At 36.5% G+C, this 12809-nt stretch overlaps 1 protein-coding gene across 1 annotated transcript in view; it reads left to right on the forward strand.

Moving 5' to 3' along the window:
- Nucleotides 1-12809, forward strand: part of smchd1 (structural maintenance of chromosomes flexible hinge domain containing 1) — a 47596-nt gene that overhangs the window by 30743 nt on the left and 4044 nt on the right. Inside the window, exons 26-46 of the mRNA XM_059539028.1 lie at nt 32-265; nt 805-950; nt 1025-1110; nt 1697-1815; nt 1983-2144; nt 2218-2346; nt 3086-3165; nt 3591-3748; nt 3832-3947; nt 5848-5909; nt 6544-6631; nt 6725-6856; nt 7028-7174; nt 7953-8079; nt 8513-8632; nt 8736-8821; nt 8946-9068; nt 10406-10587; nt 11085-11194; nt 12401-12471; nt 12555-12729. Of these exons, the coding sequence (XP_059395011.1) occupies nt 32-265; nt 805-950; nt 1025-1110; nt 1697-1815; nt 1983-2144; nt 2218-2346; nt 3086-3165; nt 3591-3748; nt 3832-3947; nt 5848-5909; nt 6544-6631; nt 6725-6856; nt 7028-7174; nt 7953-8079; nt 8513-8632; nt 8736-8821; nt 8946-9068; nt 10406-10587; nt 11085-11194; nt 12401-12471; nt 12555-12729 (2653 nt within the window). The remainder of the gene's footprint in view (nt 1-31; nt 266-804; nt 951-1024; nt 1111-1696; nt 1816-1982; nt 2145-2217; nt 2347-3085; nt 3166-3590; nt 3749-3831; nt 3948-5847; nt 5910-6543; nt 6632-6724; nt 6857-7027; nt 7175-7952; nt 8080-8512; nt 8633-8735; nt 8822-8945; nt 9069-10405; nt 10588-11084; nt 11195-12400; nt 12472-12554; nt 12730-12809) is intronic.

Raw genomic sequence — 12809 nt, forward strand, 5'->3', positions numbered from 1 at the left:
ATTGTTTGTTTGTGTGTTTATGTGCATGTAGAACCACAGGACAGTGGCGTGTGTTGAACGCCGGCTCCGCGTCTTGCCCAGCTCACGAATATCTCGTTTGGAGATCTACAGACAGGAAGAGGGCTCTGATGATGTCATGGTGCTGCAGAACGCCGAGCGCATTGATTGGACGGCGGGAGACACGCTAGGAAGCCTGCGCTTCAGACTGTATGATGAGGGCAATAGACTGGTTTCCCTTCAGCCAAAACTCACCGGCATGATTAAGGTTTACTTTCAGTGACTAAATCTGTTTACACTGACTTACTGTAATACTCAGCCCCAAAAAATGAGTCAACCTTGTTGACAACCTTTTTATGACAAAACACACAAAATAAATTAGAAGTATACGCAATACGTAATATACACATAAGTAAACATTCATCAATGAATTGGGTGTCATAAAGTAACAGTTAACAATTTTTGTAGCATTTATTAATCTGCATAGGGACAGTTTTACTAACAGCTTGTGCAAGCGTAAACCATATTTTGACGTTAAATTGGTACCTGACCGTATTGAATATGCATTTCAATGAATTTCCCTTTCAGAAACAAAAGTTATTGGAGGAGAGCATTAAAAAGAATCACGCTACAACGTTCACTAATGTTTTTGCTCGTCGATTAACTGGCATTTGCACCGTTATTTAACTTAAACAATTTTGTACTTGAAATGGATGCAATTTTTTGTTATTATTTTTATGTGTGATATATATTTGTCATGCAGTGTGTATATTGTGCACAGGATCAAAATAATATTGTGTCTTGTAGGTGAATTGGACAGCAGATATAAACGCAGAAGAGCTTTCTCAGGGAAAACTGCCTCCTTTAAGCGTCCCATCTCAAGCACAGAGAGAGCATTTCTACCACGTGTCTTTCCACGACCAGCACACGGTCAACTTTTCCTTCATCATTGTGTAAGCTACACACCGTTACATCACGTGTCTGTCTGTCTTCCGTTATATACCCAAACATGTGTGTGTCTCTGAAGGCCTCGTCCAGATGAGCCTGAGCGTCTGCGGGTCAACCTCAGCCAGTCGACTGTCAAAATGGGAGAAATTCTGTCTGGAAACATATGTAAGTATCATCTTTAGGTATATCATAATTGGGTTTCACTTTAAATCAGCGAGTTGTAATGTGTCTATAAAAGTTCAGTTAAGTCTCATGGGGTATATCAGTAGCAATAGCCTAAAAACATTGTATGGGTCAAAATTATCCATTTTTTCTTTTATGCCAAAAATCATTAGGATATTCAGTAAAGATCATGTCCCATGACGATATTCTGTAAATTTGCCACTAAATATATCAAAACTTAATTTTTTATCAGTAATATGCATTGCTAAGAACTTAATTTGGACAACTTTAAAGATGATTTTCTCAATATTTCGATTTTTTGCACCCTCAGATTCCAGATTTTCAAATAGTTGCATTTCAGCCAAATATTGTCCGACCCTAACAAACCATACATCAGTGAAAAGCTTATTTATTCAGCATTCAGATGATGTAGAACTCTCAATTTCAAGAAACCGACCCTTATGACAGGTCTTGTGGTCCATTCTTTTGAAACTGATTGTCCTTTCACAGACGCTCCATTTGTAGACCACTCACCAGTTTTGTGATTGTTGAAAACATTCAGTTTTTGAAACCTGTGTTTCTCTCTCAGATGTAGACGTTGTTGATCAGTATGGGAATAAAACGGACCGTCTGAATGCTGATGTTGTGAAGACTTTGAGTGTGTCTGCTGATGGTCTGGATAAATCAGCTCTGGTCATTGAATGGCAGGTACTGTACACACAACCACAGACACGAGAAAATGAGCAGTTTTTGATAGGGATGCCCTCTATACTGCCATATTACAGTTCACGTAATCTCTTCTCTCTCTGTTGTGGCTGTCAGTCATTCAGCATGCACACCCCAGTCATGTTTTGATTTTGTCTACTGTTTTGCAGGCCAGCAGTGGACAGTTTTCTGTATGCCGCGTTCGGTTCGTAGGAGGAACACCTGGCATGAGGGAGCTATGCTTTAAGTATCAAGCCATGAAGGAATTTGTGCGAATCGAAGTCACCGCTGGACCTCCAGTGCAGATAAAGCTGCTGGAGAAGCCAGAGATGGTGTGTCACATTTTCACATCCCCAACACTGACTTTCATGAGGAGGTCAGTTTGAGTAAAGCTGGTCTCTGTAGCCTCTCCAGGTGGTGAACGGCCAGGGCTTGGACGCGCCCCTCGTCGTGCAGCTGTGTGACGAATGGGGAAATCCTTCACCAGACCAGCGCATTGAGATCATGATGAAGCCTCTGATGCCACAGTTGAAGGTACTTTGGGCAAAGAGAGGACTGTGGATTTATTTACACTTGCATTCAGTCATTCAGAAGATGCTTTTATCCAAATGAGGACAATGGGAGCAATCAAAATCAACAAAAGAGCAATGAGCAAGTCTCCGTTAAATTCTATAATTAAAAGAAAACAGATAGAATAGAAATGAATATAGCGAGCTAGTGCTAGCGGCATTTTTTGCTTTATAATCACACACACATAAAAAAAAAGACTTTTGGCTGTACTTGGAGGAGAGTAAAACAAGTGAGATCAAGCCAGAGCAATGTCACTAAAAGATCTGAAATGTTATCACTTCTCAATAATTTAATTATTGAGGGTTTATCTGCACTAGTCAACATTTGAAGTGCGTCAAAGGCTTTCATCAAAGTTGTCCTAAAACTTAAAACCAAAATGCTTTCTTGTCTCTGGACAACTTTTTTGATACACTTACAAATGTTGACTACTATATTATGAACTATCACAAAAAAAAAAAATGCATGAACATGAAACTTACAATTGTGAAATCCCTCCCCTTCTCAGTTTCTGACCTATAGACTGTGTTTATCTGCATTATGCCTTCACAATGGAACAAAAATTGCAATAGAATTTAAAAAAACAAACAAAACTGAGTTCCTACTGTGCGGTCTGTAGATAAACTTTTCATATTTTAAATTTTACTGCCCTACTATTCAACTGAAGTAATGCAATTCGTAATACTTTTTTGTCTGTCTCTTTCAGATAAAGTCTTTAATATCATCTCAGCCTGTGGATTCAGAAGGAAAAGCTTGCTTCGTATTAGAAACTATAAGTGGTCCTAAGTAAGTACATACTGAACCCTATAAAGCCTACTGTGTTATATTTGACAGATGGATTTCCGAGGCCTCTAAATGTTCATCACGATCAAACTTTGTATCAAGTAAAAGGTCTTTAGTGTAAATATATACTAAATACCTTTAGCTCGTGCTTCACAAGTCTTTTTGCCATGCAATCGAACTGATTTTTATAAAGCAAATGCAAGAATAATTTAAATATTGTTAGTAATATTTCCGTATGAACCGCTGTTGGACAGAATCAACTTCCAATTATCCAGACATAATGTTTTAGAAAAGTCATATCGAGTATCTCATTGAAAGGAAAACTCACTGTATCAATATATGAGCCATAAAAGCCTAATGTATCAAATATGATGCTCAACAAAACACGCTCTCTTTCACGTTCTGTCTCTTTCTCTCTCTTTCTTTAGAGGGGTGCATCAGTTGAAGTTTCTAGGGTCTTTTGGCAGGAAGGGGATTCCTGGACCTGTAGTAAAACTAAACTTGATTCCTGACCCCAACAAACCTGTCGAACTCTCTGTTAGCTATGACAGTGCTGCGACCTTAAATGCAGGGGACATTTTTCCAGGTGTGTGTGGATGCATATAAGCCTAGAGAAGCCAACATTATATTGTAATTTCAGTATAGATTAGTGTGCATGTCATATTTCAGTGTTTACAGTGATGGTGGTTTCTGAGGAGGGCACGCCGGTGAGAAACATCTGCCCGGCGAACCTCTCGATGCTGCTGTGGAAGGGCACGGTCTCAGGATCCTATCCACATTCTACTGTGAGTCACCCGATGTAGTCTTTATTTTGACATATTGCTTCAAGCCCCAAGTCTCCCAGAATGTGTCAAGATTATAATCTGAGTCACAATTCAATCCTAGTTTCACCCAGGAATGAAAATTCTGTCATCATTTCTTCACCCTCATGTCGTTCCAAACCTGTAAGAGTTTCTTTCTTTTGTTGAACACAAGAGAAGATATTTTGAAGAATGCTGGTAAGCAAACGGTTGATGGTCCCCATTGACTTCCATAGTATTTCTTTCTCTACTATGGAGGTCAATGGGGACCATCAACTGTTTGCTTTGCGGGTCGGGGTGTAGGCGGTTGTGATGGGTTGGGTATTGGTAAACATAATGATCGCTCACCGCTGTCAACGTTTTTTGTGCCTTTGAATCATGTCGTCATGTCACTCCGCAAGTAGTCCAATCATTTGTCACGATTGAAGTTCAAAGTGTACGCGCACCGTTCTGAATGCGCACACACCCAACCATCTACTCACGTGAACAGCTTCAGTTGACTGACGAAGACCGAGAACACGGGTGATTCATGTAAGCAAATCCAATATATTGGCTTTCATTTTTATATGCAGGTCTAGTAAAATTTGACCAATCAATTGATCACTTTTGTCATGCTTCCATAACATTAATGTTAAACGATTCTGGGCTAACTTAGCAAAGTAACGCCATGTTGGTTATTGCTTACTTCTAGCTAGAAAGTTTAGCAGCTTCTACAAGGCTCGAAATTGCCAACATTTTTGTCTCATATGCTCCTGAAATTTAATCTGTGCGACCTAAAAATATATTTGGGAGTAACGTTATATGCGCATATCGCATATCTGTCCAATAATGACTCGTCCGATTTGCGAACTAATGACTCCTTTGAACCGATTCACTTTAATGAATGCTTAAATCTGATCTGGGTCGAGTTTCCCGATAACAATGTATCTTAGCTCTGAAGAGCGCTCTCAACGTGCAAGGTTATAAACACTCGCCGCAATTCCACGTGCTTTTCCCGAAAACTTTACTTGACATGAACGCGTTCTACGTGCTGTCCATTCGCGAAATTCGTGCTGAAACATAACCTATGGAATTGTATTCTGAACGTTCAACCTAATAATCGTCTTCTGTTGTGAATTAGCAATCATAGAAGTCTATAATAAAGCACTGACAAAATGGCTGAACAAAAACACAAGAAAAGATACCTTTCAAAAATATAGAGGCAAATAAAGATGTTATTTTTAATAGATGTAAAGGACACCATAGAAATAAAGAAAAACAAAACATCTGGGAGGACAAGAAATGCCCAATAAATGGCTAGTTTTCGTGCACGTCAGTAGCAAGTTATTGACAGATGTTTTGGATTTCATCCCTATTTTGCCCAGTCTTTGAAGCATATTTCCCACATTACTTCTTTTTTATGATTTTTTTTTTTTGTTCAATCATTTAATTTAGATGTGTATTTAAATGTTTCTTCCCTTTTTTAATTATTTAATTTATAAATTCATTTAAACAAAAAACAAGTACAATATTTTGTATTAATTTATTATTATACTTTATATATTATGTCACTGGGGGGGGGGGGGGGGGGGGGTTCCTGCTTTTTCGCCCTTTGTCAATCACACCTATGAAATTAGGAAAAAAAGAGGGGTAGAATAAAATCTCCATCAAGTTGATGCATCAAATCTAAAAGACGCTACATTATATTTGATGGAAGTATTCTAAAACATTTAAGTTCTCTTTGTGACTGATAACATGATGTAACAGGCATTTTTGCACAGGCATTATAAAATACAATTTTGACAAGTCATGCATTTTGAACACCGGGGAATTATATGGCATACAGAGCCGCAAAAATATTTAGAAAAATTGAGTAAATCGGACAATGTTTTGTGTTTTAACTCAGGCTTCGACTCTGAAGTGTAGTAAACGCAAAGACACAGAAAAGGATGACTGCTTCTGCTTCAGGTAATAAAGCAACATACGTCTGAAATAAGTATTTTTTCTTACTTTATAACAACTGAATCAGTCAATATCAATCAATTAATCAAGAGTTTTTTGTCATATGTAAAGCAAACACAGTTACACTCTACAATGAAATTCTTACTCTGTGAATCCTCTAGACACAAAAACATATTAGAAATTGCTATTGCATGTATATATACAAAGGCACATGTGTGTGTATATATATATATATATATATATATATATATATATATATATATATATATATATATATAATGTACACATGTAATGTATACATACACATTTAAGCAGTTATGTTTTTAAGCATTGTTAGTATTTTAAAAGCTTTTGTCTACCACTGGTGCCGATTCTCTACGAAATGTCCTGCATTTTCAGTATTTAAAGACACTTTCATGAAAAACCTGACTATAGCAGAGAGTTTTTTAGTTTTTTTCTAATTTACTGGAATTTACTGAAACATTAGAAAAATCATGAAATCTTTTGTTTGCTGGTAAACGCATCATCCTGTGTCTGTTTGATTGAAATAAATAGCAGCGGTACATGTGTAAAATATTACTCACAATGTACATTCATTTCCGTTTTTGACCCTTGTGTTTTTGTTTTGTGGTTTTTTTAGGGATAAGCAGATTCCAGAGCTTGCAGGACAGTATGTTGTCCAGTTTGTGTTGGCTTTGGACGAAACCAAACATCTGTGGAGCAAGCAGGTGAGAAAACAGCTTATTTGGCCCAATTTGTTGTATGTGCAGATTTATATCCTATTGCTTACTCCATGATATGCATGTGTGTTTCTGTTTTAGACTCCACTGAATGTTGTTGCCAATAAAGCGGTGAAATTATCCCCCGAGGCTCCACCTTCTACCCCTGTTGTGTCCAATAGTAGCAATCGGACCAATCGCACACTGCTGGACAGCTTCAATCTGAAGGTCATGGTGAGTTTCGGTCTCCGCTAGTTATCTCTTTAAATGATTTTTATTCTATTTGGAGCATTCATGTGATCCATTTCTGCACATGCCCTTTTTCTTGTCATTTTCGTATTCTCACATCATGTAGATCAGATAAATGCAGAAAGCTTGAGTTAGTGTTTGTTTCTTACTCTGCAGGACCAATACAGTAACGCTGCTGGTGAGCGTTTAGATGGAAAAGTGCTTGTGACAGTAAAAGGCACAGGAGACGTGGTGCTTCCTGTGTTTGAGAATGGAGCTAGAAGTGTGTCATACAGCCTCACTAACGGAGAGACGCTCATTACTGTGAGTGCTTGTTTGTATCAGTCTTCATTTAGCATTATTCATGTACTATTATAATATTTATTCATGTTTAGAATTTGCTCAATTTGATATGCATTTTTGGTAATTTTATTAGTTTTCTTTTTTTAAATAAAGCTAATTACTAAAAAAACCTGTAGATATTTTTATAAAAAAGAAAACAAATAGAAATGACAAAAGCGCATAGCAAATTAACTTAAACTAAAACTGAAATAAAAAGAAATTTAAGCTGAACAGAAATACCTCATTTGAGGTATGTGTTTCTTACTACAAACAAGTTTTGCTTTTTATTTTTTTTTTTAGATATTTTTAATTTTATCTGTATTTTAATCAACGAAAACTATTTTTATTTAAAACTTGTGGAAATATACCAAAAAATGGTAATTTGTTAAAAACATTTATTATTGTGGTGAGTTTTCGAAGCAACAAAACAGCTGTCGCACATACACACAAATCTTAGATAAAACACACACTTGCAGAGAGACCCCATTCAAGTTTGAGAGATTTATGCAAAAAAATTACAAAATAGCCAGGTACAAAAAAAAACAATTCTATTGAATGATTGTAAGATGTGATAAACATTCAGTGAGTTAAAATGCATGAAAACAAACCAAACTTGGGCTGGAGTTAAAGCAGTCTTCCAAATGCATAAATTTAAATTTGAAAAATCCCTTGCTTTTATGCATGGCCTCTGTATGGATTCACCCAAACTGCACACATTTACTCCAAATGAAATGAAGAAATTTAAATGTGTGTGCTGTAGGATTTGGCACTTTTGGAGAACAGTCCTGGTGTGGATGGAGCCGAGTACATCCTCCAGTTCAGTCCTGAGATTCATCAGAAAAGTGTTACCATCGCTCCATATAGCCTGCCTTTCAGATTCTGCAACGGTTAGTCAGCAGACACACGACCCAGTATTACTTACATTACTACTGACTGTCTCCGAGTTCAGTGAAAAACTGCTGCAGCCAATCAAAATCAGTCTGTATTCTAATGTAACTAGAATTAAATCTATACTTAACAAGGTAAGAAAATTATAATGTCCATGTCATAATTAAAATGTAATGTAGCATATGTGTATTTATGTTTATATATGCATCTGTGTTGTTGAATTATTATTGCACAGTTCTATATAAATGAAATATATATGTATATCCTTCAAGGCCTGAGGGTGAGTAAAGTAAACAAATGTCATTTTTGGGTGACTATTCCTTTGAACTCTTACTATATACTAAGTGAACTAATTTTCTTAAACTACGAAGATGTTATTATTTGCAATGGAGGTGTGAAGCAATCCATTTTTGATATTTTGATCTCTTTCAGATGCAGAACGTCAGAAAGTCGTTGTGAGTCTCAGTAAGAAAAAAGATCGCCTTTCCCAAACCGTTTTGATGTATCGGGAATTTTTTGATACCAATGGTCAACTAACATCTGAACTTGAATGTAGGCACTGCGTATTTTGGTTTAGTTAATTATTGATTGATTGATTCATTCATTTGTTTTCGCTCCGGTCATGTGTGACTCGTATATCTGCTCGTCTCTGCAGGTCAGGTGCGAGATGCAACACACAAATTAAACGAGCTCAAACCAGAGCTCACGAAATGTGGTTTAGACGTCTCAGAACTAACCACTGTGAGTCTGTACATGCACTCTAACATGCAAACTGTTTTCTTGCTGTTTGTTTATTGTATAAGCATGCATTTAATTCCAGCCATCACAGATGTTTGCTTGTCTCTTTGTTTCTGTATCTGTCCAGGTATCCACAATAGAGAAAGTTATACATGACAAGAAAGCAATTTTGACCAATATAGAGAATCAGCCTCGGCGCAAATGCAGCATTTCTGACCCTTTCAAAGGCAGCCCACAGGTTCTGGGAAAGGTGTGCATTCGGTTTTCACGTATGTGTTTGTATTTGATGGTCTCTTCACAACAGGGTGAAAGGAGTCTTGGAAATACGCTGTCCTCCGATTAGTACTTGAAGAAAAGTTTCATCCTTATTAAAACCCCAGCGCCGGCCTGTTAGCGTGTTATTCATGTGGTGGAGTGCTTTATCAGTGTGAGCGATAGAGGTGGTTAAATGTTTGAGTTGTGAAACTCTGAGACACATTTATTCAGATTAAACTGGCTGTTGTCTATGGAAAGCCGTTTCCGCCACATAAGTACAAATACCATGCTTTGGAAAATCAGAAATAATGACATATGACATATAAATTATGACTTATGTCATCATGACATACACTATAACGAACATAAAATGTCATTTTATGACAAAAACTCAAAATAATGACATACTAAGTCACAATTTAAACAAAATGTGACATGAAAAGTCAAAATTATGACCCCCCCCCCCCCCCCCCCCAAAAAAAACCTGACATAAAATGGCAATATTGTAATTCAGAAGTCATTATATGACACAAAAAGTCGTCATACTTAGTCAATTATGACAAAAAGGTCCAAATTTACATTGTCATTATGACTATGAAACTACTAATACTACTAAAACTGACATATTGAGTCTTAATTTTAACATTCATTCATGACAAGTTAAACCTAAGAGACAAAAGTCATTACGACAAAAACTCAAATGTTGACAAATTATGACAGTCAAAATTATAACAACGCTGAAATAATGGCGTCATATAATAAAGTCAAATAATAAAGTCAAACTATTCGGATTAAACAGCAAAACAAAAAGAAAAATCTAGCATAAAAAGTCAATTTGACCTTTTATCAATTTTGAATATCAATTGTTTAGTTTTTTTAAATCTTATAACTAGAACATGATTAGGACTTCAAATGTCACAATTTTTTGCTTTTCATCCATAATTTTGATTTACCAGATCATGCAATCTTAAACCCAGTACAGTTACTGAACAAGGAATAAAACAACAAAACTATTTTAATAGTGATCTGAAATGCATGTGACATTTGTTACCCATTTAAAAACAAATCTATCTGCAAATCTATTTTTGTTGAATTAAAAAATAGGGAGGTTTGGTATCACATTCATAATGCATAATAAAATGTAAACGTTCTTAATGCATTAAAAACACGTAAATAATTGCATGGAGCAAACAAACAACACAAATCTAGAGTTTTTCTGTTCAAGGTTTTTAACTGGGGTCTGGGGGTGAAGGGGACGGTCATCCAAACATGATGAGAGTCAGAGGACTCTTCCAGAGAAATGATAGTTGATGTGGTGAATGATGTGTGTAGGTGGGTCATCTAGCTCTGGTGGAGGATGATGCTGCAGCGAAGGTGATCTCCTGGCATCTTCTGGGTGACATGGACTGTGTGGTTACTGAAACTACTTCTGCTGCCAAGAGAATCTATGATGACACGCAGGGACGACAACAAGTCATTCCCCTCGAGACGGTCTTCTGGAGACCAAATGACAGGTACTCATACGTGCCGTTTTGTTTTTGTGTGCTTTTTCTTTTTTTTTTCTTTTTTTTTTGTAAAGGTCTATGATGTTATTTTACTAAATCAAGTTAAAGGTGACATATCATAAAAGTGTTAAAGACATCTACCAACCCAGAAAATGAAAAAACAAATATATATATATATTTTTAGTAAGCCTTTCTCTGTAAGCTTGTGAAAAAAATATATATATAATATATTATGCTGCTCCCATACAGATTTCAAATAAACATGCAATTTCTTTCCCAGCTGTTTTCTTTCACAGATATAACTCATGTGTGTTTTTAACGTAAACTTGTGTGTATTTGACAGTTCAAGTGCAATAAGACATGAAAGAGAACTTAGTTCAGTACTCTCATGCTATGTGACAGTGCGTGTGCTTCTTTAATTAACAATAAGTGAGTAGTTTATTGCATTTATTTTGTCTCAGCTGTACGCATTTCTTTTTCTGTGCATGTTTTTTCATGTGTCTTAGGCCTCTGCCTCACATCAGGAATGGCTCACCTCTCTTCTGTCCCATTGGCAATCCTGTGTTCGTAAAAGACATGCTCATTTTTCCTGAGCACGTAGAAAGCTGCAATAAAGGTAACTTGAGAGCTCAAAAGCACACATGATAATAAGCACACAAGAACACCATTGTGAGAAAATAAGATTAAGAAAAATGTAAAAAATCTCCCAGAAAGGGATTTGTGTATTTAATAGTGTATCTTTGTTGTTCTCCAGATGACAGACCGATTGAGTTATTAGTTGTTGTAGCCCTTTAACTTGCTATACTGTTTTATTCTTCTCTTTTTGTTAATGATTCAAATAATTGCATTTACAGCAAATGTCAAAATTTTTAACTCCGTTCTGTCATTTATTATGAATTATTTGGTGTTTACAGCTGTTATATCCTGCTGCACCTCTATAACGTTTCATTATTTAATAAACAGATCCAGTTGCCACTCTCATTTAGTGCTTGCTGAAAAATAGTATAATGAATTCTCATGAACTTAATAAATGCGAAACAAAGTTTCCAGAAAAAAAACCTGTGATTGACAAATTATTAATAATAGATTTATTCCCATTTAGTAGCTTCAAATGTATTGTGGAATAAGCCGAACATTTTGGCAGAGGAAGGTGTTAAGTGCATTTTGCATTCAGTTGTGTGTATATGTTTTGGATTTTCTTATTTAAATCTTTCCAGAATACTGCCAGCATAAAGGAACATTTCACCCCCAAAAAATGAAAAATTAGCTGAAAACTTGTTCACCCTCAGGCCATCCAAGATGTAGAGGAATTTGCTTCTTCATTACATTTAGACAAATGTAGCATTGCATCACTTCAGAACGAGAGTCCAGCAAACAGCTGATAAAAACATCACAATAATCCACACCACTCCAGTCAACCAGTTAACATCTGGAGAAGACAAAAAGCGGTGTGTTTTTAATTAACAAATTTATCATCAAACCATTGAATCCAGCTGTATGTCCATAATCCATAATAAAGCTTTTTTAGTTAGTGTGGGTGAACTGTTCATTTAATGCATCACAAAATTATGTAATACAATGATGTAATGGAATTTAATTATTTGCAAGCTTTCATCACATCTATGAATCCTGGCAGAGGCTGCATTGGCAGTATTTAGATGATCTAATGGCGTGTGTGTGTGTACGTGTGTTTTGGATTGAACAATCATCTTTGCATGAAACATTTGCAGCCTGTGGATGCTGGCAGTGCATTATTTTGTGAGTATGACCAGGGCAGACATTCAAACTTCAAGGGGGCTTATGTATTCTGACTCTTTTTCAGTTTTTGCAAGTCTTCTTGGAGACACCATACTAATTGATGACTTGGATTCTGCTAATGATTATCGACGGGGGGTAAGACACTGATTGTGTGTGTTTGTGATGAAGAATTTTCAAGTGTTTACATCAAAATGCATATAAACGTGTATGTTTGGTAGGTGGTTCAGAATAAGATGCAGTGTCCCACGCTCTTAACGCGTCATGGAGAGCGGATACGCAGCAACGGGAAGTTCGGAGGACTGCAGAACAAGGCTCCGTCCATTGAGAAACTTCGAGGACAAGTGTTTGGAGCGCCGTTACCCAAAGAGCACAACCACATACGCCATCAGATAGGTAACAAATAGGGGTGTAAATTGGAAGGTTCGTCGTGATACGAAATAATATCGATTCTCATACCCGGCGATACGATATTT

The sequence above is a fragment of the Carassius carassius genome, chromosome 3 (genome assembly GCF_963082965.1).
Source record: "Carassius carassius chromosome 3, fCarCar2.1, whole genome shotgun sequence".
Lineage (NCBI taxonomy): Eukaryota > Metazoa > Chordata > Actinopteri > Cypriniformes > Cyprinidae > Carassius > Carassius carassius.